Source organism: Syngnathus floridae, chromosome 11, assembly GCF_059516105.1.
Source record: "Syngnathus floridae isolate MCC-2025c chromosome 11, RoL_Sflo_1.0, whole genome shotgun sequence".
NCBI lineage: Eukaryota > Metazoa > Chordata > Actinopteri > Syngnathiformes > Syngnathidae > Syngnathus > Syngnathus floridae.
In genome coordinates this window covers 322,306-346,070 of record NC_142423.1, presented here as the reverse complement: position 1 = coordinate 346,070, position 23,765 = coordinate 322,306, and the positions used below count along the sequence as shown (strand labels likewise).

Genomic DNA, 23,765 nt, shown 5'->3' with positions numbered 1-23,765 from the left:
CCTATGAAGTCAAAATTGGGCACCATCATGTGGTGAAATTTGGAATTGCATCACATCCAATTTTGCCTGGGAACAAACAGATTACATAAATCTTAGTTTTGAATAAGCCACTCCTTCTCAAACAAGTAAACTCTGCCCATTTTGCGCAGTAGATGTTCTGTTAATATCTAGTATTTATACAAAGTCATAATTTAAATTGCTTTCAACCTTCATTCATCGGTTCAACCAACATTACTCGCTCTTATTACCAACTTGTATTGATTTAACTAAGCGTTTAATACTTCCTATCAGGTCTCAAATCGAGATTTGGCAAAATACAATTTCAGCAAATCCAATTTTGCCAGGGAACAAAAATAGATTAAATAAACTAAATAAGTCCTCTTCCCATTAAATAAATCAGAAAAGTCTGTCTTGTAACCAGTCCTCTTCAAACAAGTAAAGTCTGCCCATTTTGTGCCGTAGATTTTGTGTCTATGCCTAGTATTTAAACAAAATCATAATTTAAACGACTTCTTTCCTTCATTCACTTTGGAAATTTGGAATTGCAGCAAATCGAATTTTGGCAGGGAACAAAAATAGATCAATTAAACTAAATAAGTCTTCTTCCCATTAAATAAATTAAAAAAGTCTGTCTTGTAACCAGTCCTTTTCAAACAAGTAAAGTCTGCCCATTTTGTGCCGTCGATTTTGTGTTAATGCCTAGTATTTATACAAAATCATAATTTAAAGGACTTCATTCCTTCATTCACTTTGGAAATTTGGAATTGCAGCACATCAAATTTTGCCTGGGAAGAAAAGTAGATTAAATAAATTTAATAAGTCTTACTACTTCCCATTAAATAAATTAAATACGTCTTACTTGTTCCCACTCCTTTTCAAAACAGTAGTTTAAAACGAGGGCCCTTCACTCAATCTTTAACCCCAACCCCGCACGTTGTGTTGTATCTGTGAATGTTGGTTGTGGCCAAATGATAGTTTTCTTTCATTCGTTTAGGTTCCAAGAAAACTTGATGTAACTCTACTTTTAACTGCCGTTTCAGATAAGCGGGTATTACGTCGCAGTCATGTGCCGTGGATATGACGTAATTGCCCGAACCTCCGCCAAAATTCAAATCTGTTGGCGCGATGGCCGTGAGCCACTGAGCAGCGACGATTATCAACAGAAATATCTTTATTTTCTGCTTGCAACTGGACCGTCTAGAGCGTACACGGTAAGTAACACTCATTGTGTTTAAGGAGATTTACGTTTGTAATAGCAGAAGTGTAGCCGCGTTGCGTTGTACGTGTGAAAATTGGTCGAGGCGAAATGTTAATGTTTAATTTCATTCCTTTAGGTTCCACGGTGTTTGTTGGCTGCAAGTTTTCCACTGCAAGAAGAGGCTCGTATCATTGACCAGGAGCGAGCTACAATGGTGAGTAGCCATAACATTTATGTTAAACACTTCCTATTTCATGTCTAACAGTACTTGATTTAACAAATAACCATAAATAAATACAGTGTGGGCACTGAAGTTAACATATGTGATTATACTGCCTAATCTGTCACGGAGTAGATTGTTGCAAAGTAATATAAGATCCAAAGTTGTAATTCAGAATAGTTTTCAAAAGAAGGCCATTAGAATTATATACAAGTCTGATTACCCTTAACATAACAACAAGCTATTAATTAAATCACAAATTCTTCAATTCAAAGATTTGGTAGATTATCAGACAAATAATGTCTAACAGTAATTGATTTAACACATCACGATAAGTAGATTGAGTGTGGGCACTCTCAAGTTAACAGATATGATTATACTGCCTAATCTGTTACAGAGTATGTTGTTGCCAAGTAATGTAGAATAGATCCAAAGTAGTAATCCAGAATAGTTTTGAAGAGGCCATTAGAATAATAAACAAATCTGATTACCTTGAACATAATAACAAGCTAAGTGTTTAATATGTCCTATGAAGTCAAAATTGGGCACCATCATGTGGTGAAATTTGGAATTGCATCACATCCAATTTTGCCTGGGAACAAACAGATTAAATAAATCTTAGTTTTGAATAAGCCACTCCTTCTCAAACAAGTAAACTCTGCCCATTTCGCGCAGTAGATGTTCTGTTAATATCTAGTATTTATACAAAGTCATAATTTAAATTGCTTTCAACCTTCATTCATCGGTTCAACCAACATTACTCGCTCTTATTACCAACTTGTATTGATTTAACTAAGCGTTTAATACTTCCTATCAGGTCTCAAGGCAAGATTTGGCAAAATACAATTTCAGCAAATCCAATTTTGCCAGGGAACAAAAATAGATTAAATAAACTAAATAAGTCTTCTTCCCATTAAATAAATCAGAAAAGTCTGTCTTGTAACCAGTCCTCTTCAAACAAGTAAAGTCTGCCCATTTTGTGCCGTAGATTTTGTGTCTATGCCTAGTATTTAAACAAAATCATAATTTAAACGACTTCTTTCCTTCATTCACTTTGGAAATTTGGAATTGCAGCAAATCGAATTTTGCCAGGGAACAAAAATAGATCAATTAAACTAAATAAGTCTTCTTCCCATTAAATAAATTAAAAAAGTCTGTCTTGTAACCAGTCCTTTTCAAACAAGTAAAGTCTGCCCATTTTGTGCCGTCGATTTTGTGTTAATGCCTAGTATTTATACAAAATCATAATTTAAAGGACTTCATTCCTTCATTCACTTTGGAAATTTGGAATTGCAGCACATCAAATTTTGCCTGGGAAGAAAAGTAGATTAAATAAATTTAATAAGTCTTACTACTTCCCATTAAATAAATTAAATACGTCTTACTTGTTCCCACTCCTTTACAAAAAAGTAGTTTAAAACGAGGTCCCTTCACTCAACCTTTAACCCTATTTATTCACCTTCTAGGCTAAGTGTTAAAGGCTAAGTGTTAAAGGCTAAGTGTTAAAGGCTAAGTGTTAGAGGCTAAGTGCCAGAGGCTAGGCGCCAGAGGCGAGTTTTTGTGGGCTGAAGTTTTAGTGGGGTTAGTGTGAATACAATCCAAAAGAATACAACAGAATACAATACAATAGAATATAATACATAGATTAAATTCAATAGCTCTTACTACTTCCCATTAAATAAATTAAATACGTCTTACTTGTTCCCAATCCTTTTCAAAAAAGTAGTTTAAAACGAGGGCCCTTCACTCAACCTTTAACCTCAACCCCGCACGTCACATTGTGTTGTATCTGTGAATGTTGGTTGTGGCCAAATGATAGTTTTCTTTCATTCGTTTAGGTTCCACGGTGTTTGTTGGCTATGTTTTCCACTGTCAGAAGGATGAAAATACAAAGTACAACGCTTGGACGTGGGCGAAGACGTCACCGGTGAGTCCTTCCTTCCTATTTATTTACCTTCTAGATGCTAGAGGCTAAGTGTTAGAGGCTAAGTGTTAGAGGCTAAGTGTTAAACACAATACGAACAACACAACGATACTGCACTGAACAACACGATACCGCACTGAGAAACACGATACCGCACTGAACAACACGATACCGCACTGAACAACACCATGCCGCACTGAACACCATGCCACACTGAACAACACCATCCCGCACTGAACAACACCATGCCGCACTAAACAACACCATGCCGCACTGAACAACACCATGCCTCACTGAACGACACCATGCCGCACTGAAAGACACCATGCCGCACTGAACGACACCATGCCGCACTGAAAGACACCATCCCGCACTGAACACCATGCCGCACTGAACAACACCATCCTGCACTGAACAACACCATCCCGCTCTGAACAACACCATGCCGCACTGAACAACATTATGCCGCACTGAACATTATGCCGCACTGAACAACACCATGCCGCACTGAACAACACCATGCCGCACTGAACAACATTATGCCGCACTGAACAACACCATGCCGCACTGAACAACACCATGCCGCACTGAACAACACCATGCCGCACTGAACAACATTATGCCGCACTGAACAACACCATGCCGCACTGAACAACACCATCCTGCACTGAACAACACCATTCCGCATTGAACACCATGCCGCACTGAACAACACCATCCCGCACTGAACAACACCATCCCGCACTGAACAACACCATGCCGCACTGAACAACATTATGCCGCACTGAACAACATTATGCCGCACTGAACAACACCATGCCGCACTGAACAACACCATGCCGCACTGAACAACACCATGCCGCACTGAACAACATTATAACGCACTGAACAACACCATCCCGCACTGAACAACACCATGCCGCACTAAACAACATTATGCCGCACTGAACAACATTATGCCGAAATGAACAACACCATGCCGCACTGAACAACACCATGCCGCACTGAACAACACCATCCTGCACTGAACAACACCATCCCGCACTGAACAACACCATGCCGCACTGAACAACACCATGCCGCACTGAACAACACCATGCCGCAATGAACACCATCCCGCACTGAACAACATTATGCCGCACTGAACAACATTATGCCGCACTGAACAACACCATGCCGCACTGAACAACACCATGCCGCACTGAACAACACCATCCTGCACTGAACAACACCATCCCGCACTGAACAACACCATGCCGCACTGAACAACATTATGGCGCACTGAACAACATTATGCCGCACTGAACAACACCATGCCGCACTGAACAACACCATGCCGCACTGAACAACACCATGCCGCAATGAACAACACCATCCCGCACTGAACAACACCATGCCGCACTGAGCAACACCATGCCGCACTGAACAACACCATCCTGCACTGAACAACACCATGCCGCACTGAACAACACCATTTCGCACTGAACAACACCATGCCGCACTGAACAACATTACGCTGCACTGAACAACACCATGCCGCACTGAACAACACCATGCCGCACTGAACAACACCATGCCGCATTGAACAACACCATGCCGCATTGAACAACACCATGCCGCACTGAACAACACCATCCTGCACTGAACAACACCATGCCGCATTGAACAACACCATGCCGCACTGAACAACACCATCCTGCACTGAACAACACCATCCCGCACTGAACAACACCATCCCGCATTGAACAACACCATCCTGCACTGAACAACACCATGCCGCACTGAACAACACCATGCCGCACTGAACAACACCATTCCGCACTGAACAACACCATGCCGCACTGAACAACACCATCCTGCACTGAACAACACCATCCCGCACTGAACAACACCATGCCGCATTGAACAACACCATCCTGCACTGAACAACACCATCCTGCACTGAACAACACCATGCCGCACTGAACAACACCATGCCGCACTGAACAACACCATGCCGCACTGAACAACACCATGCCGCACTGAACAACATTATGCCGCACTGAACAACATTATGTCGCACTGAACAACACCATGCCGCACTGAACAACACCATGCCGCACTGAACAACATTATGCCGCACTGAAAAACACCATGCCGCACTGAACAACACCATCCCGCACTGAACAACACCATGCCGCATTGAACAACACCATGCCGCACTGAACAACACCATGCTGCACTGAACAACATTATGCTGCACTGAACAACACGATCCTGCATTGAACAACACCATGCCGCACTGAACAACACCATCCTGCACTGAACAACACCATCCTGCACTGAACAACACCACCCCGCACTGAACAACACGATCCCGCATTGAACACCATCCCGCACTGAACAACACCATGCCGCACTGAACAACACCATTCCGCACTGAACAACACCATGCCGCACTGAACAACACCATGCCGCACTGAACAACACCATGCCGCACTGAACAACACCATGCCGCACTGAACAACATTATGCCGCACTGAACAACACCATGCCGCACTGAACAACACCATCCCGCACTGAACAACACCATGCCGCATTGAACAACACCATGCCGCACTGAACAACACCATCCTGCACTGAACAACACCATCCCGCACTAAACAACACCATGCCGCACTGAACAACATTATGGCGCACTGGACAACATTATGCCGCACTGAACAACACCATGCCGCACTGAACAACACCATGCCGCACTGAACAACACCATGCCGCACTGAACAACACCATGCCGCACTGAACAACATTATGCCGCACTGAACAACACCATGCCGCACTGAACAACACCATGCCGCACTGAACAACACGATCCCGCATTGAACAACACCATCCTGCACTGAACAACACCATGCCGCACTGAACAACACCATGCCGCACTGAACAACACCATTCCGCACTGAACAACACCATGCCGCACTGAACAACACCATCCTGCACTGAACAACACCATTCCGCACTGAACAACACCATGCCGCATTGAACAACACCATGCCGCACTGAACAACACCATCCTGCACTGAACAACACCATGCCGCACTGAACAACACCATGCCGCACTGAACAACACCATGCCGCACTGAACAACATTATGCCGCACTGAACAACATTATGCCGCACTAAACAACATTATGTCGCACTGAACAACACCATGCCGCACTGAACAACACCATGCTGCACTGAACAACATTATGCCGCACTGAACAACACGATCCCGCATTGAACAACACCATCCCGCAGTGAACAACACCATGCCGCATTGAACAACACCATGCCGCACTGAACAACACCATGCTGCACTGAACAACATTATGCTGCACTGAACAACACGATCCTGCATTGAACAACACCATGCCGCACTGAACAACACCATCCTGCACTGAACAACACCTTTCCACACTGAACAACACCATGCCGCACTGAACAACATTATGCCGCACTGAACAACACCATGCCGCACTGAACAACACCATGCCGCACTGAACAACACCATGCCGCACTGAACAACACCATGCCGCAATGAACAACACCATCCCGCACTGAACAACACCATGCCGCATTGAACAACACCATGCCGCACTGAACAACACCATCCCGCACTGAACAACACCACCCCGCACTGAACAACACGATCCCGCATTGAACAACACCATCCCGGACTGAACAACACCATGCCGCACTGAACAACACCATTCCGCATTGAACAACATTATGCCGCACTGAACAACATTATGCCGCACTGAACAACATTATGCCGCACTGAACAACACCATCCTGCACTGAACAACACCATCCCGCACTGAACAACACCATGCCGCACTGAACAACACCATGCCGCACTGAACAACACCATCCTGCACTGAACAACACCATCCCGCACTGAACAACACCATGCCGCACTGAACAACATTATGGCGCACTGAACAACATTATGCCGCACTGAACAACACCATGCCGCACTGAACAACACCATGCCGCACTGAACAACACCATGCCGCACTGAACAACATTATGCCGCACTGAACAACATTATGCCGCACTGAACAACACCATGCCGCACTGAACAACACCATGCCGCACTGAACAACACCATGCCGCACTGAACAACACGACGTCGCACTGAACAACACGACGCCGCACAGAACAACACGACGCCGCACAGAATAACACAATACCGCACAGAACAACACAATACCGCACAAACAGTTTTAGATAATATTACGTCGCAGTCATGTGACGCGGACATGACGTCAATAGGCGGAACTCACGGCAAAATTATAATCCGTGGGCGTGGCTTGCAACAGGAAGTAGGAAAGCGGCAGTTCTGGCAAACAAGACACAGCTGTTAGTAACACGATGACTAACAAGGCAAATATTTTTGTTTTCAGCTTGCAACTTGACCGTCTAGAGCGTACAAGGTAATTACAACTGTTTTTTTTTAGCCCTGAAAAGCAAGGGAGTGTGGCGTTTGGGAGGAATGTCGAACTCGGCGTCTGCTTCCAGCCACAGACGCCAAATTTCGACGATTATTTCGACTGGTCAACGGTTGTAAATTATTGCGTTGACTAAAAACTTTATTTAACTCTACTCTTAACTTTGCCGTTTCAGATATGCGGGTATTACACCGCGGAAATGACGTCAATAGGCTGAACTCTCGCCAAAATTCAAATCTGTGGGCGCAATGGCCTTGAGCGAGACACCGGATACAAACACGACGATTATCAACAGAAATATCTTTATTTTCCGCTTGCAAGTGGACCGTCTAGAGCGTACACGGTAAGTACAACTCATTGTGTTTAAAAAGATTTACGTTTGTGTAGTTTGCGTTGTGTTGTATCTGTGAATGTTGGTTGAGGCTAAATGTTAATGTTTAATTTCATTCCTTTAGGTTCCACGGTGTTTGTTGGCTGTATGTTTTCCACTGCAAGAAGAGGCTCGTATCATTGACCAGCAGGAGCTACAATGGTGAGTACCCCTTTCGTCTTCCATTTATGTTAAACACTTCCTATTTCATGTCTAACAGTACTCGATTTAACAAATAACCATAAATAAATACAGTGTGGGCAGTCACGTTAACATATGTGATTATCCTGCCTAATATGTTTATCACAAATATGTCACTAATCACTAATATGTTTATTTGTTTATCACAACACCTTTGGACCTTCAGCAATCGATTATTTACCTTCATCTACATAGAGACAGAACGATGGTGTCTTAAACATCTCATTCATTTCACCAAATAACTTCACGCAGGTGGATAACGGCCGTCTCGGTCACGCTATGTTGCGTGATGCAGTTTTGAAGAACCAAATGCATTTATTCAATGAATAAGTCAAGCTAGTTCTATGTTTATGATGTTGTAAGTTACGGTACCGATTGAAGTTGAGTTCGAAGCCAGTGGAAAACAGCGCTGCGTTTGTGCTCTCCAGGTACAAATGTTGTGATCTCTGACTGACGACCGGGCGAGACTCGAGTAAGAGATGTCCAAACGAGCTCCGGCAGGGCGGGCCAAGGCGGAGCGAACGGACGCCCTTCAGGCCGCCAATGACGAGCTGAGAACCAAACTGATGGACGTCCAGTTAGAACTTCAGCAGGAGAAGAACAAGGTGAAAACCTCAACAGACAGACACTGCCTGCCTCCCTGCCTGCCTCCCTGCCTGCCTCCCTGCCTGCCTCCCTCCCTCCCAGTTTTCCCGATGTAGATTAGACATGCGTGTGCCATGACTGTGTCAGCCTACATCAACAAATGCACCGAGGACGTCAGCACCACTAAGAATATCATCACCCGGGGCAACCAACGACCCTGGATGACTGAGGAGGTACGTCAAACGCTACGAGCGCGGAACTCTGCCTTCAAGTCTGGCGACAAGGAGACACTGAGGACAGCGAGAGCCAACTTGAACCGTGCCATCAGGATAGCGAAGCGAGACCGCAGTCGAAAATTTCAGGATCGTTTCCACGACGTCAAAAACATCAGGAGTATGTGGCAAGGCATACGGGCGATTACAGACTACAACTCACCCTCCCCCCCCCCGGTGGGTGTAGTTGATGCTGACTTTCTAAATGGTCTAAATAACTTCTTTGGGAGGTTCGAGGCACTAAACGGCACTCCAGCAGTTAAAACTGTCCCCCATCAGGAAGAGGAGGTACTCTGCCTTGACTCCGCCGATGTGTTGAAGACCCTGAGGAGAGTCAACCCCTGTAAGGCCCCTGGCCCCGACAACATTCCTGCGCGTGTGTTCAGGGAATGTGCAAGTCATCTGGCTGGGGTCATCACAGACATTTTTAACACCTCGCTGGGCCAAGCCACAGTGCCGGCGTGCTTTAAGACTGCCTCCATCATTCCGGTGCCGAAGAAACCTCAAATCACCTCATTTAATGATTACCGGCCTGTTGCACTGACTCCGGTTATGATGAAGTGCTTCGAAAGGCTGCTTAAAGGTCACATCGTTTCCAGACTCCCCCTATTATTTGACCCGTTCCAGTTTGCCGACCGGCAAAACCGCTCCACTCAGGACGCCATCTCCTCCGTTCTTCACCTGAGCCTGGCTCACCTGGAGGAGAAGAACACCCATGTGCGGAGGCTGTTCCTGGACTTCAGCTCAGCGTTTAACACCATCATCCCACAGCATCTGGTAGGAAAATTGGAACACCTGGGCTTCAACACCCCCCTTCGCAACTGGCTGCTAGACTTCCTCACCAACAGACCTCAGTCAGTCCGGGTCGGACAGAACACCTCTGATGTCATCACCCTCAGCACAGGCTCCCTTCAGGGCTGCGTCCTGAGCCCCCTGCTGTGCACCCTGATGACACACGACTGCGTCCTCAGGTTCACCACCAATCACATCGTGAAGTCAGCAGACGACACAACGGTGGTGGGGCTCATCAGAGACAACAACGACCTGGACTACAGAGAGGAGGTGGAGCAGCTGGTGGGCTGGTGCAGAGAAAACAGCCTGATCCTGAATGAGGAGAAGATGAAGGAGATCATCGTCGACTTCAGGAAAAAACAGCCTCACCACGCTCCACTGATCATCAACAGCTCAGCTGTGGAGGTGGTCAGCACCACCAAATTCCTGGGGGTCCACATCACAGAAGACCTCACCTGGACTATGAACACTACGGCACTGGTCAAGAGGGCACAGAAGCGCTTGTACTTCCTGCGGAGGATGAGGAGAGCCCACCTGCCCCCACCCATCATGAGGACGTTCTACAGGAGCACCATAGAGAGCATTCTGACAAGCTGTCTCTCTGTGTGGTGTGGAGGCTGCACCGCCTCCGATTGGAAGAACGTGAGGAGAGTGGTGAGGACAGCAGAGAGGATCATAGGGGCTCCTCTTCCCTCCATTCAGGACATTTCATCTCAGCGCTGCATGTCCCGTGCCCGTAACATCATCAATGACCCATCACACCCCCACCATGGACTGTTCTCCCTGCTGCCCTCTGGGAAGAGGTTTGCAGCATCCGCTGCAGGTCCACCAGGTTCTGCAACAGCTTTTTCCCTGCTGTCATCAGACTGTTGAACACTAGAACTGTTGAGCTCTAAACTGAACTCTGCATCACACATTCACAGAACTGTACTTTATGACACTACGGACCTCTATCTTGCACTATCTCGCACTACCAACTTTACTGAACTTGTATAAACCCTTTAAATAGAAGTTTAATACATGGTTTAGCATTCCTCTGCACACTCTTGAATACTGTTTTGCCTACTTGCACTATTGCATAATTATCACTGCTGCACTTTATACTTATTTTTAATATATATATATATATATATATAGTATATATGTATATATATATATTTTCATAGGATATGTTACTTCTATTCAACTGCAATATCACTACTTTGTTGTAAGACGTATGCAACGGAATTTCGTTTTGTATGCACCATGTGCAGACAAGATGACAATAAAGTTTGTCTAAGTCTAAGTCATGTCAGGTCAGCTGTCTGGAGAGAGAGAGAAGTCAGGACCTGCGGGCGGAGCACCACCGTGCCACCGCCGCCATGACGGAACTCAAAAGCAAACTCCATGAGGAGAAGCAGAAAGAGTTAGCCATTACCAGGGAGACATTACTGCGGCAGCATGAAATGGAGCTGATGAGAGTGATCAAAATCAAAGATGGAGAGATCCAGCGACTGAATGCCTTGGTCCTCAGCCTGAGGGACGGCTCCATGGACAAGGTGATCCGCTCTATCCGTGTCTGACTATCCGCACGCCACGTCGGGCTTCGATGCGGCCGCTACCGTATTGTGTAGCTTGTCCCCAGTAAGCGTCGCGGCGCTCCGTTGCGGTCTCAACGGCCCGGTGTGGCGCAATGTCTGCTCAGGTGAGGAGGGGGGGCGCTTTGCTGGCGGAGGTGGAGGAGACGCGGCGGTGTCGGGAGACCGAGCGGTGTCGCCTCCACCAGGAGCGCGGAAGAAGTCCTGGCAGCGGCCCAGCAGGCCTGGCAGTCCCGAGCGGCCGAGCTCCGATCGGCTCATCACCAGCATCGGGAGGAGCTGAGCCGAACCAAGAGAGACTGCGAGAGGGAGATCCGCCGACTGGTAGGACTGATCAGATGCGCGGTGCGTGGCTATGTTCCCAATTTCGTTGTATACCTGCAGTGCAATGACACCTAAGGCATTCTATTCTATTCTATTTCACAAGAAGAAAATGTCCGGTTGCTCGCTTCGCTTTTGTCACAGCAAAGGTGTTCTAGTCGATTCCAGAAAAAAATTGGCCGGTTGCTCTCTTTGTTTTTGTCACAATTCTGGCAAATGAGTTTGCCCGCCTGCCTGAGCGCTCCCCGTTTGTACATCCAGACGGATGAGATCAAGCTGAAAGACAGAGCGGTTAGTGTTTTGGATGAAGCCCTGGGGCCGGCCACGTCCACCGCCTTCAGCTGCAGACTCAGGCTGCCGAGCAGCAGATCGCTGCCCTGAGGGATTCCCAAAGGGCGTGTTAGAGCCATAAGTAGGAAATGTTTAAGTTAATTGTATTGTGGTTTGTTTTTTATTTTGTAAAATTGAGTTAAGACGATTGACATTTGTTTAGGCATTTTTATTGTGAAATTTTGTTTTATTTTGAAAGGTTTACTTCCTGTCAGCTTGTATTGCATTAGAACAAACCTTTTAGGGATCGTTTAGACAGTTGGATTACGTAGACACGGAGAAAAACAGTTTTTGACCGTGTAGATCGTGTACATAGTATATACTGTATATTTTTTGGAAAGAAAGAAAAGGGAATTGTAAAACTGATTTATCGTAATTTTTGTATGTATATTTTTTATAGATAAAGACCCTTTTGTTAAATTCACGGTTCGCACGCGTCCTTTACTACAAGTGTCTATGGAATGACACAGATATTGGATCTGTTGCCATAACATTAGTCAAAAACTTTCTCCAGGAGGATAAAAGGACATTCAAGAAAGAAGGAGACGAATGAGAGGAAGCTTTTGGAAGACGAGAGGATGAGAGCCATAGTATCACCGTGAGTAGCTGACCTGCTAACATGCTAATGGCGAAGCTAACTATGCTAACGGATGGAGCGCCTATTCACACTTAATGAGTCGTTTTGCAAGTTAAGAAGACATTAAAGTAGAAGAATACTGTTACGTTCATGGACTATAAAAGCCCTTTTTGATCGTTTGTTGAAAAAGCCTGTTGGATATTGCTGAAATTAAAACATGGAGGAGAAACGATCGTTTGTTGCCGCATCGGACGCAATGCAGGCGAGTGACCACAAGAGGGAGCCAAAGTACACACAAAAGGCACTCGAGGAGAAACTCCAAAGGCTTATCGGACAAAGAAGGGCAAAAATGGCTCATATTACGGCTAAAATGAAGGAAATGGACAACATGAAGAATAATGAAGAGCATGTTGATAAAATGGAGTCAGAAACACTTCAAAGTTTTTACAAGCTGCATGAAGAGTTCATACTGCTAAACAACAATATTGTACAGATGTTACCTGCAGATGAAGCTGACACAGATCAGCGTGACTGGTACGAGCCAAAGGCAGCTACTATTAAGCAGTTTTTGCATGAGACTGAAGGTTGGATTCAAGAACGTCAAAGAAGTGTTCACAATGAAGAGGAGGTTGCTCCATATGACAGTATTTCTGTAATAGCGGATCTTCGTCGTCAAAGAAGTAGGAGCAGATTGAGTTCCAGGACTGAAAGTTCTTCAGTTGTGTCAAACACGAGTTCAGTGGCTCGCATGAAAGAGGAGGCTAAAAGAGCAGCTCTTCTAGCACGAGCTGAATCGCTAAAAAAGAAGAAGGCAATTCAACTGCAGGAAGCAAAGTTGAAGGCTGAGTTGGAGGAGCTAGAGATTGAAACTGCAATAGCAGCCTCTACTGCTAAGCTCAAAGTTTTCCAGAACCACGAGGATCCCCAAGATGCAATGAACGAATATGTGAAATACAGGCTGGAACAACCTTTGGCAAGTCTTCCAAGATCCCAACCTGTACTTGAAGTCCAGGCTCAGATGACAGCAGATGCTGAAGAGAAGGAAGATCATCCGATGTATGATGTGTCTGCTAGTATCACAAAGCATTCATCTCATGCATATTTGTGTCATCCGGATCACTCAGATGGAGCCACACCTATACGTCCTCAGGAGCCCACATCTACAGGTGACAGGATTTATGAGGTGATGCATCATCAAAACCTAATCACTGAAATGTTGGTCAAGCAGCAAAGCCTATCACTGCTGCCCAAGAGAGATATTCCTGTGTTCTCAGGTGATCCACTCAAGTATAAATCTTTTCTCAGAGCATTTGACAATGCTATTGACAATAAGACACAAAATGAGAAAGATAAACTCTTCTTTCTGGAGCAATATACACGTGGAGAGCCACAAGATCTGGTGAGAAGCTGTGAACACATGACCCCAGAGAAAGGTTACAGAGAAGCCAGACAACTGCTTCATAAGCAATATGGCGATAATTTAAAAATAGCCATGGCTTACATCGACAAGGCTTTAAAATGGCCACAAATAAAGACAGATGAGGTTAAGAGCTTAAACGCTTATTCTCTCTTCCTGATTGGTTGCCGAAACACGATGCAAGATGTTGACTACATGGAAGAAATGGACAACCCAACAAACATGAGAGTCATTCTGTCCAAATTGCCATACAAGATGAGGGAGCGATGGCGTAATGTGGCATTTGAAATGCAGGAGAATAAAGGAAGAAGAGCAAGGTTCACAGATCTGGTAGATTACATTGACAGACAAACAAAGATCGTCTCAGATCCATTGTTTGGTGATCTACAGGAAGTGAGTCTATCTACAAAACAAAAAGAAAAGAGCAGTTTTGTGAAGAGAGCAAAGGAAAGTACACCAAGAAGTAGCAGTTTTGCTACAAGTGTTGACACAGAAAAGCAGGAATTTTCACAGTCAAACCAAGTCACAAAGACTGATAACGGCAAACTAGCTCAGAATAACTGTTTGTACTGTGACAAAAATCACGGACTTGGGAACTGTGAAAAGTTCCAGAAGCTAGCACACAAGGACAAGATTGAATATTTGAAATTCAAAGGTTTGTGTTTTGGATGCCTGGTTCAAGGTCATTTGAGTAAAGATTGTTCAAGAAGACTGACATGTCAGTTATGTTCACGGAAACATCCAAGCATCCTACATGTACAACGTGAAGAAAAGACATCACCGAAAAATGAAAGAAACGCCACTTCTGAACCTCAGACCACTAGTGCTGTAAGCCAGGAGATGTGTGGATATACTGGGGCCGGGAGCAACGAAGAAATTTTGGCCATTGTTCCAGTAAAGCTCAAGTCCAAGAAAGGCACACAGATAATTGAGACATACGCCTTCATAGATCCTGGCAGTTCGGCGACGTTTTGCACAGAGAAGATCATGAGAACACTGAACTTAAGAGGCAGAAAGACGGACATTTTGCTCCGAACTATGGGACAGGAGAAGCTTGTCCGTAGTCACATCCTGTCAGAACTGGAAGTCAGTGGATTTGAAGAGGAAAAATACATTGATCTACCTTCAGTGTTCACTCAACATGAAATTCCTGTCAAAAAGGCGAACATTCCTGATCAGAAAGACCTCCGGAAGTGGACATATTCGGATGAGGTGAACCTTCCAAGTATCAAGGCAGAAATTGGCCTGTTAGTTGGTTCTAATGCTCACAAAGCAATAGAACCATGGAAGGTCATCAATAGCCAAGGAGATGGTCCATACGCAGTGAAAACGTCCATTGGATGGATTGTCAATGGTCCTGTAAAGGGGGAAGAGGACGTTCAACAGTGTGAGAATGAGTTACCGAGGTTAACTGCAAACAGAATATCAGTGGCAAACCTTGAGGAATTGCTGATACAGCAATATAATTTGGATTTCACAGAGCGTAGCTGTGAAGACAAAACAGAGATGTCACAAGATGATCAACAGTTCATGAAGGATGTGGAACAGTCTTGTCAGTTCTTCGACGGACATTACTGTATAAGTCTCCCATTTAAGAACAAGCCTCAGAAGATGCCCAATAATCGCAGTCTAGTTGAGCAGAGAGCCGTCAATCTCAAGAAGAAACTTGTAAAAAACCCTGATTTTCATGCTGACTATAAAGTCTTCATGGATGACATCATAGCAAAGGGTTACGCTGAAAGGGTGCCTGCAAACAGTCAGTGCAACGATGGAGAAGTGTGGTACATCCCACATCACGGGGTGTATCACCCAAGGAAGAAGAAAATCAGAGTTGTTTTTGACTGCAATGCAACATATCAGGGAGTTTCACTGAATAACCAGTTACTCCAAGGCCCAGACCTCACAAATACCTTGATTGGAGTTTTGACAAGGTTTAGAGAGGAGAAGGTTGCATTGATGGCTGACATAGAGGCAATGTTTTACCAAGTCAGGGTACCCTCAAAGGACTCTGATTTTCTGCGTTTTTTATGGTGGCCTGATGGAGATTTGAACGGAAAACTGGAGGAGTATAGAATGACAGTACATATTTTTGGAGCCACTTCGTCTCCAAGTTGTGCTAGTTTTGCCTTAAGAAAGACAGCCGAATACAAAGAAGATGAGACAACAGCTGAAGCCTCTAAAGCAATCAAGAGGAAGTTTTACATGGACGACTGTTTGGCAGCGGTGGCTTCAGAGGACCAAGCAATAGCACTTTCACAATCTCTGAAAGCTCTATGCTTGCAGGGTGGATTCAACTTGACAAAATGGGTCAGTAACAGCAGAAAGGTTCTGTCATGTATTCCTGAAAATGAAAGAGCTGCAAAGATGAAGGATTTAGACTTGAACAAAGACACTCTGCCTACCGAAAGAGCTCTGGGAATACACTGGTGTACAGAGTCGGACACTTTCACATTTAAGGTGAACGTACCAAGAAAACCTGCCACAAGGAGAGGAATTCTTTCAGTTGTTAACTCAGTTTATGATCCTCTGGGTTTAATTTCCCCATGTATTCTTCCTGCCAAGATGATTTTGAGGGAACTCTGTCAAAGAAAATTGAGCTGGGACGAGGATGTTGGAGAAGGAGATTTGCAAAGATGGATGCAGTGGATTTCAGAACTCGAGGAACTTTCCAGCTTCCACATAAAGAGATGTATGAAACCAGATGATTTCTGTCCCACATCTAAAGCAGAGCTGCACCATTTCTCGGATGCAAGTGATATTGGTTATGGTACTGCTACATACCTATTGCTGATCAATGAAGATGGACGGAGGAGCTGCGGATTGCTCATGGCTAAATCCAGAGTTGCCCCACTGAAGAAAATAACAGTCCCTAGGATGGAACTGACTGCTGCAGTCATAGCAGTGAAAGTCGACAGACTGTTAAAGCAGGAGCTGGAGACCCCCCTTGGAGCTTCTGTTTTTTGGACAGACAGCCTGACTGTACTTAGGTACATACAGAATGATGCTTCACGTTTCAAGACTTTTGTGGCCAACCGGGTTGCATTCATAAGGGAAGCTACTTCACCATCTCAATGGAGATATGTGAATAGTTCACTTAATCCAGCAGATACGGCTTCACGTGGTACAAAATTTACCACTCTTATCCAGAACCACAACTGGATTTGTGGTCCACATTTTCTTTATCAAGAGGAGTTTGAGTGGCCAACCAGACCTGACATACCAAGCACCATGAATGAGGACAGTGAGATCAAGAAGACAGCGCTGGTCAGTCTCTTGACCATGACTGAAATTACACCCATGAAGAGACTGGTGGAATACTACTCTGACTGGCACAAGCTGAAAAAGGCTGTTGCATGGATGCTACGCATGAAGGATCTGCTTCACTACCTTGTTGAGAAGAGAAGAGAATGTAAAGAGGTTATTTCCCTGAAAGAGACAGACTCATTGAAGCAATACCAGAAAGTGCATGAAGAAATGATGAGACTGAGAAAGTCAGTGAAAGGAAAACCTTTGTCTGTTCAGGACTTGGAAGATGCAAATGTTGTGCTAATACGTCACAGTCAAAGAGAGATGTTTTCAGAAGAGTTGTCTGCACTCTTAAGTAGTGATTCACATATAAAGAGGTCACATCCGCTTTCCAAATTGGATCCTTTTCTGCACAATGGCATCATCAAAGTTGGAGGTCGATTGAACAAATCAGCCATGCCAGAAGAAGCAAGATGCCCAACTGTGTTGCACAAAGAACATCACATTGCTAAGCTGATTCTGCAACAGGTTCATCGACATAATGGTCACTGCGGAAGGAACCAGCTGGTTGCAAAGGTCAGACAGCAATACTGGATACCAGGACTGAACAGAGCTGCCCGCACAACAATATCCAAATGCATCACATGCAGGAAAATACATGCAAGGCCTGCAGTCCAAAAGATGGCAGACTTATTGGAGGAACGTGTACTCCCAGATAAACCTCCGTTCACTCATGTGGGAGTAGACTATTTTGGACCTTTTGGTGTAAAGAGAGGACGCAGCATAGTGAAGCGCTATGGCGTTCTGTTTACATGCTTTGCACTTAGAGCAGTACACATAGAGGTTGCTCACTCATTGGACACCTCATCATGCATAAATGCCATCAGAAGGTTTATATGTAGAAGAGGTCAAGTTTCTACCCTGCACTCAGATAATGGCACTAATTTCATTGGTGCCGAAAAAGAACTTAGAGAAGCCATGGCTGAGCTTGATCATTCTAAAATAAGAGAGGATCTGATGTCAAAAGGTATTGCATGGACCTTCAACACACCAACCGCCTCCCATCAAGGTGGAATATGGGAAAGACAGATTCGTACCGTCAGGAAGGTGTTGAACTCTGTGTTGAGGCAACAAACATTAGATGATGATGGCCTTCACACACTATTATGTGAAGTGGAAGCAGTCATAAATGAGCGTCCTTTGACTGCTGCATCAGATGATCCAAATGACTTGGAGGTTTTGACCCCAAACCATCTTCTGTTGTTAAAGAAGCAGCCGATCCTTCCTCCAGGCTTATTTAACAGTGATGATACATACTCGCGTCAAAGATGGAGACAGACACAATACATGGCCGATCTGTTTTGGTCAAGATGGACGAAGGAATATCTTCCATTGCTACAAGAGAGACAGAGATGGCGGACTCAAAGAAGAAATTTTGTCGCTGGAGATCTTGTTCTCATTGTTGACAATTCAGCCCCAAGGAATACTTGGTTGACTGGAAGAATCCAAAAGACCTTCCCGGACTCCAGAGGAATTGTGCGACGAGTTCAAGTTCAAACCAAGTCTAGTTTGTTGGATAGACCTATAAGTAAACTCTGTTTGTTACAGGAGGCAGAATGAGTCAGGAAAAGACTGTTAGTTGACTCACAGGCAAAACCTTGATAGATTTTGTTAGGTTAATAACTATATGGCTCTTTTTGAGGTGTAATTGTTATGCATCCTGCCTATACAATTAGGGGCCGGAATGTTAGAGCCATAAGTAGGAAATGTTTAAGTTAATTGTATTGTGGTTTGTTTTTTATTTTGTAAAATTGAGTTAAGACGATTGACATTTGTTTAGGCATTTTTATTGTGAAATTTTGTTTTATTTTGAAAGGTTTACTTCCTGTCAGCTTGTATTGCATTAGAACAAACCTTTTAGGGATCGTTTAGACAGTTGGATTACGTAGACACGGAGAAAAACAGTTTTTGACCGTGTAGATCGTGTACATAGTATATACTGTATATTTTTTGGAAAGAAAGAAAAGGGAATTGTAAAACTGATTTATCGTAATTTTTGTATGTATATTTTTTATAGATAAAGACCCTTTTGTTAAATTCACGGTTCGCACGCGTCCTTTACTACAAGTGTCTATGGAATGACACAGATATTGGATCTGTTGCCATAACAGGGCGGGCCTAAACTACCCTGGAAGTGGGGTCAACGCCGCTACTAGCAATCCTCTTCATTGCGTAAGCCACCTCATCACACACTTGCAGTACGCATGACTTAGTTCGTTGCTGGAGGAAGGTAGCACAAAAACAGTTTTGAACTTTGAACGAGTGCTTGTGTGTGTGTGTTGCGGGGCGTTTTCAGTCTCAGGAGGATCGGGACACGCGACGGTTTCATCTGAAAATCGCTGAGCTCAGCGCAGTCATCAGGAAACTGGAGGATCGAAACGCCCTGCTTTCTGAAGAGCGCAATGAACTGGTAATTTATTGACGGCACGCTTGAAGGTTTGCGCTACGTTTGATGCGCGCCATCCAGCGAGGCACCCATTGCGCTTGCTTATTAGTTGAGCGGCGCGGCGAGTCGGTTGCCTGGTAGATGTCTTTTATTGGGAGCCAAAGCCACGATTCCGTTCAAACCGATGCAAAAGGAATGGATACGTTCTGGCCCGCGTGTTGTGCGTCTTTCACATCCCGCACTTCATGCTTGCAGCTAAAGCGACTGAGAGAAACAGAAAGCCAGTTTCTGCCACTCCTGTACAAAAACAAACGCCTGAGCAGGAAGAATGAAGAACTCTCGCTGGTGCTGTGTCGCCTTGAAAACAAAGTGCGCTTTGTCACCCAGGAGAACGAGGAGATGGCAAGCTTGGTAAGTCGACGCGGACAACGGCGGCGTGCCAACAGAGTCCACTGCATTTGTGTTCCACAGAGAAGGCCTAGTTCGCTCAATGACCTGGACCGCGGTTGCGGCCAGCAGGACGGTGAAATGGAGTTCCTTCAAGTTGTGGAGCAGCGGCACATCATCGACGACTTGTCCAAGGTCTTCAGGCAGGCGACTCGGTGCACGTACGGCAGCGCCGCGCTCGCTCGCTGTCGCCAGGAAACCTTTTCCGTCCAAAGCTTGGCCGGCGGCCGCCATCCAAAAAATTGGCCCCTTAAATTCCGACCTTTCAAGCAGGAGCATTGTGCGCACGCGTTTGAACACGCTTTAGACTTGTTTTGCCGTTTTCAGCAGCTCAAAGCTCCCGTTTTGTCAGCGCCTTTGCCACTCGCTGTGCGCTGAAAACGACGGACTTGCCCGGCTGCTCAGCCCGTCAACCATGAGCCGCGAGCGCGACGTCATTGTCCGTAGGCAGCTAGTGGCAAAATGCACCCTGTTAGAGTTGCGCTCGCTCCAACTTATTTTGCAAGAACCACACGGGAGACAAGTAAGTTCTTTTGGACACCTGCAGGTGGAGAGTCCATCCGTTGTACGAATGAAGTCTGACTCTCGGCTCCTGCACGAGCATTTTAATTAAGAGAAACAGGGTGGGTGTAAGAGTGGATTGAATAGAGGAAGCCCTTGACCTCTAGTCAAAACATAGCAAGGGGTGTTTTACGACTTTGTGTAGGAAGGGATAAGCGATAGGGATAAATAAGGGATAAATAATATTATTTATTACAGGTCGCAGTCAAAGTCAAAGCAACACAATGATACGATAAAGATAATCTGGAAAACCCTGACACACCCTGTAGTTGTCACTTTTGGAAAAGACGAGCGTCCCTCCAATCATCGCCGGTGACGTGTTTTTCAGGCTCTGGAGACAGGAGCTCATGTCAGAAATGTCATTGTGAGTCGCGTTTGTTTCTGCGCCGGAGCCGTTCGTTCCCTTTGCATCCAAAGAATCTCAAAGGCGGATTATTTGTGTCGACAGGAGAGAGATTTGCTGCTACGATACCGACGTCGAGAATCTCTGAGGAGGAACAAAGCGTGAGGTCCTGCAAGGTGAGTCTGTTTGTTTGCGGCTGCTTGGTGTTGCGCAAGATGAAATGGCCTTTTTCTCGCTATCGTTCCTCTCGTCGATTCATCGTGAGGTGTCGCTTCAGTTTGTTCAGAGAGATGTTTGCTTCCGCGCCCGCAGGTCATCGAAACATTTTACGGCTACGACGAAGACGTGTTGGTGGACTCGGACGGATCGTCCTTGTCTTTTCACACCGACAGAACCCCCGACACGGAACCCGAAGAGGTAGCCCGCCATTTCTGCCAGCGTATTGGCACCAAACATTCCTCTTCAGCCTGGAATCGGACTCGTCTTTGCGTCGCGGGTGCTTTGTCGCCGGTCTGACTGATTCTGGTACTAGTGCTGTGTTGCATTGGTGTGTGCATGAAGAGGCGGAGCTTCGCTACCGCCAGCTGACGCAAGAATATCAAGCGCTGCAACGAGCCTACGCTCTGCTAGCCCAGACCAGCGAAAGGGGACTACGACGCCGAGAAGGAGATCAAGGTGGCGCCCCTTCCCGCAACCCCCGGCCGGGTCGCAGCCTCCCCGTTCTCACCCAGCCTCGGGTGTTCTCTGGTCTGAAAGGAGGAGGAGGAGCCTCCCTCCTCCTCCTTTCAGACCAGAGAAAAGCTGATGGTAGAAATGGGTCACTATCAAAGCAGAGTAGCAGATCTGGAGTCAGCGCTGAAGCAACAAGGACAGGTAAGCTCATCAATGAGCACACCTTTTTCTCAGACAAAATAGCTACATTCTTCAGTCACTCATCCGTCTGGCATTACTGGACCAACCCCCCCCCCCCCCCCCCCCCGAACGTGGCTGGGAAAATGCGGAGAAAAGCAAATGTCATTTTCCAGTCAACCAAAGAATTTGTGGATGGAAATGACACAACATTCCAAAGCTGTCCACGCGTTTGTCTCTTCTAGAATGTCAAGTGGATGGAGGAGAAGCAGCTGCTGCGTCAGAGCAATCAGCAGTTGGCCGAAAAGGTGACGGAAAGAAAGGCGCTGGGCGGAGTCGCTTGGCGTCACACCTGTCGGGAAGCCCCGCAGATGAGGTCTGACTGTCTTTTCAGGTCAGGCGGATGGAGGCGGAAGAAGCGCGTCTGAAAGAGCACATCCAGGATATCCGAGACCAAAACGAACTGCTTGAGTTCCGCATCCTGGAGCTGGAGGTGGGAAGACTCGCACAAGCGTGTTGAGGCCAGAGATGTGACGGACGGACGGACGGACGGACGGACAGATGCATGCCTCTGCCTTTCAGGAGAGGGAGTGGCGCTCCCCCGTCTTGAAGTTTCTGCAAGTCCGTTTCCCAGACGGCCTCAGCCCTTTGCAGATCTACTGCGAGGCCGAGGGCGTGAGCGTACGTAAGGCGTCCCTCGCAACCCTAACCTTAACCCGAGGTCCCAGAACACCTTACATTGCTCCTTGCGCCTTTCCCCCGGACATCGTCATCAGTGATCTGATGAAGAAGCTGGACATCCTGGGCTATAACGCCGTAAGTGTATGTCGAACTCCTTATGTTCGCACTCCACGGGACTCGGCGGCTCAAATGTGACTTTTGGAAGGCTTTGCGCTGAAAGAAGCTTGTTGACGCTGTGCCTTTGGGCTCTTGCAGAATCTCACCAACGAGGAGCAGGTGGTCGTGATTCACGCCAGGACCCTTCTCACCCTAGCCGAGAAGGTAACGCGCACGTCCACGCACGCTCTCGCATTCTGCTTATGTGACAGCAGCCTTTCCTCAGTGGTTAGAATACATCAAAGTGACCAAGTCAGCACTTCAACAGAAGATGTTGGACATTGAAAGTGAGAAGGTAGACAGACACGCGACATCAGCCAAGGGGAACTCCGGCAATGTGCCCCAACAATTCTGACCTTGAGCTGTGCTAGGATATGTTCTGCAAGCAGAAGGGCTACCTGGATGAAGAGTTGGACTTCAGGAAGTGTTCCATGGACCAGGCTCATAAGGTAAGCCGCCCTCAAATCTCCCGCCGGACCACTGATGGACGAGGATTGCGGCCCAGAGGATCCTGGAGCTGGAGGCCATGTTGTACGAGGCGCTACCGCAGCGGGACTGCCCCGCCACGGACGGCGAAAAAGCCAGCCACGCTGGCGTGAATGACGTGCTGACGGCGGATCAGAGAGAAGAGCTTAGGAGCGCCGTGGACCAATGGAAGCGAGCCCTGATGTGCGAGTTGAGGGAGCGCGACGCTTGCATCCTCCAAGAGAGAATGGATCTGCTGCACAGCGCGCAACAGGTAAGGGCCCAAAGCCAGCCCGGCACTTACTTGCACGCTTA

General features: G+C 46.2%; 1 protein-coding gene and 1 long non-coding RNA gene across 2 annotated transcripts; both read left to right on the top strand.

The window, feature by feature from the left end:
* Positions 1–12,335: 12,335 nt before the first annotated feature.
* On the top strand, positions 12,336–19,982 carry LOC148390219 (uncharacterized). The gene is made up of 3 exons (XR_015861406.1): positions 12,336–12,860; positions 19,674–19,734; positions 19,859–19,982. It is a non-coding gene; the product is annotated as an uncharacterized LOC148390219 (long non-coding RNA).
* Positions 19,983–22,098: 2,116 nt separating this feature from the next.
* Positions 22,099–23,218, top strand: LOC148390218 (janus kinase and microtubule-interacting protein 3-like). The gene is made up of 6 exons (XM_088389619.1): positions 22,099–22,172; positions 22,394–22,456; positions 22,543–22,641; positions 22,731–22,964; positions 23,085–23,150; positions 23,198–23,218. Exons 1-6 carry the CDS (start codon positions 22,104–22,106, stop codon positions 23,216–23,218), a joined length of 552 nt encoding a protein of 183 aa, XP_088245745.1. The 5' UTR covers positions 22,099–22,103.
* Positions 23,219–23,765: the final 547 nt, after the last annotated feature.

Coding starts and splice junctions, on each gene's coding strand:
- LOC148390218 (XM_088389619.1), top strand. CDS start 22,104: ATGGTAGAAATGGGTCACTATCAAAGCAGAGTAGCAGATCTGGAGTCA. Junction 22,457..22,542: donor ATCAGCAGTTGGCCGAAAAG/GTGACGGAAAGA, acceptor CTGTCTTTTCAG/GTCAGGCGGATGGAGGCGGA. Junction 22,642..22,730: donor TCCGCATCCTGGAGCTGGAG/GTGGGAAGACTC, acceptor TCTGCCTTTCAG/GAGAGGGAGTGGCGCTCCCC.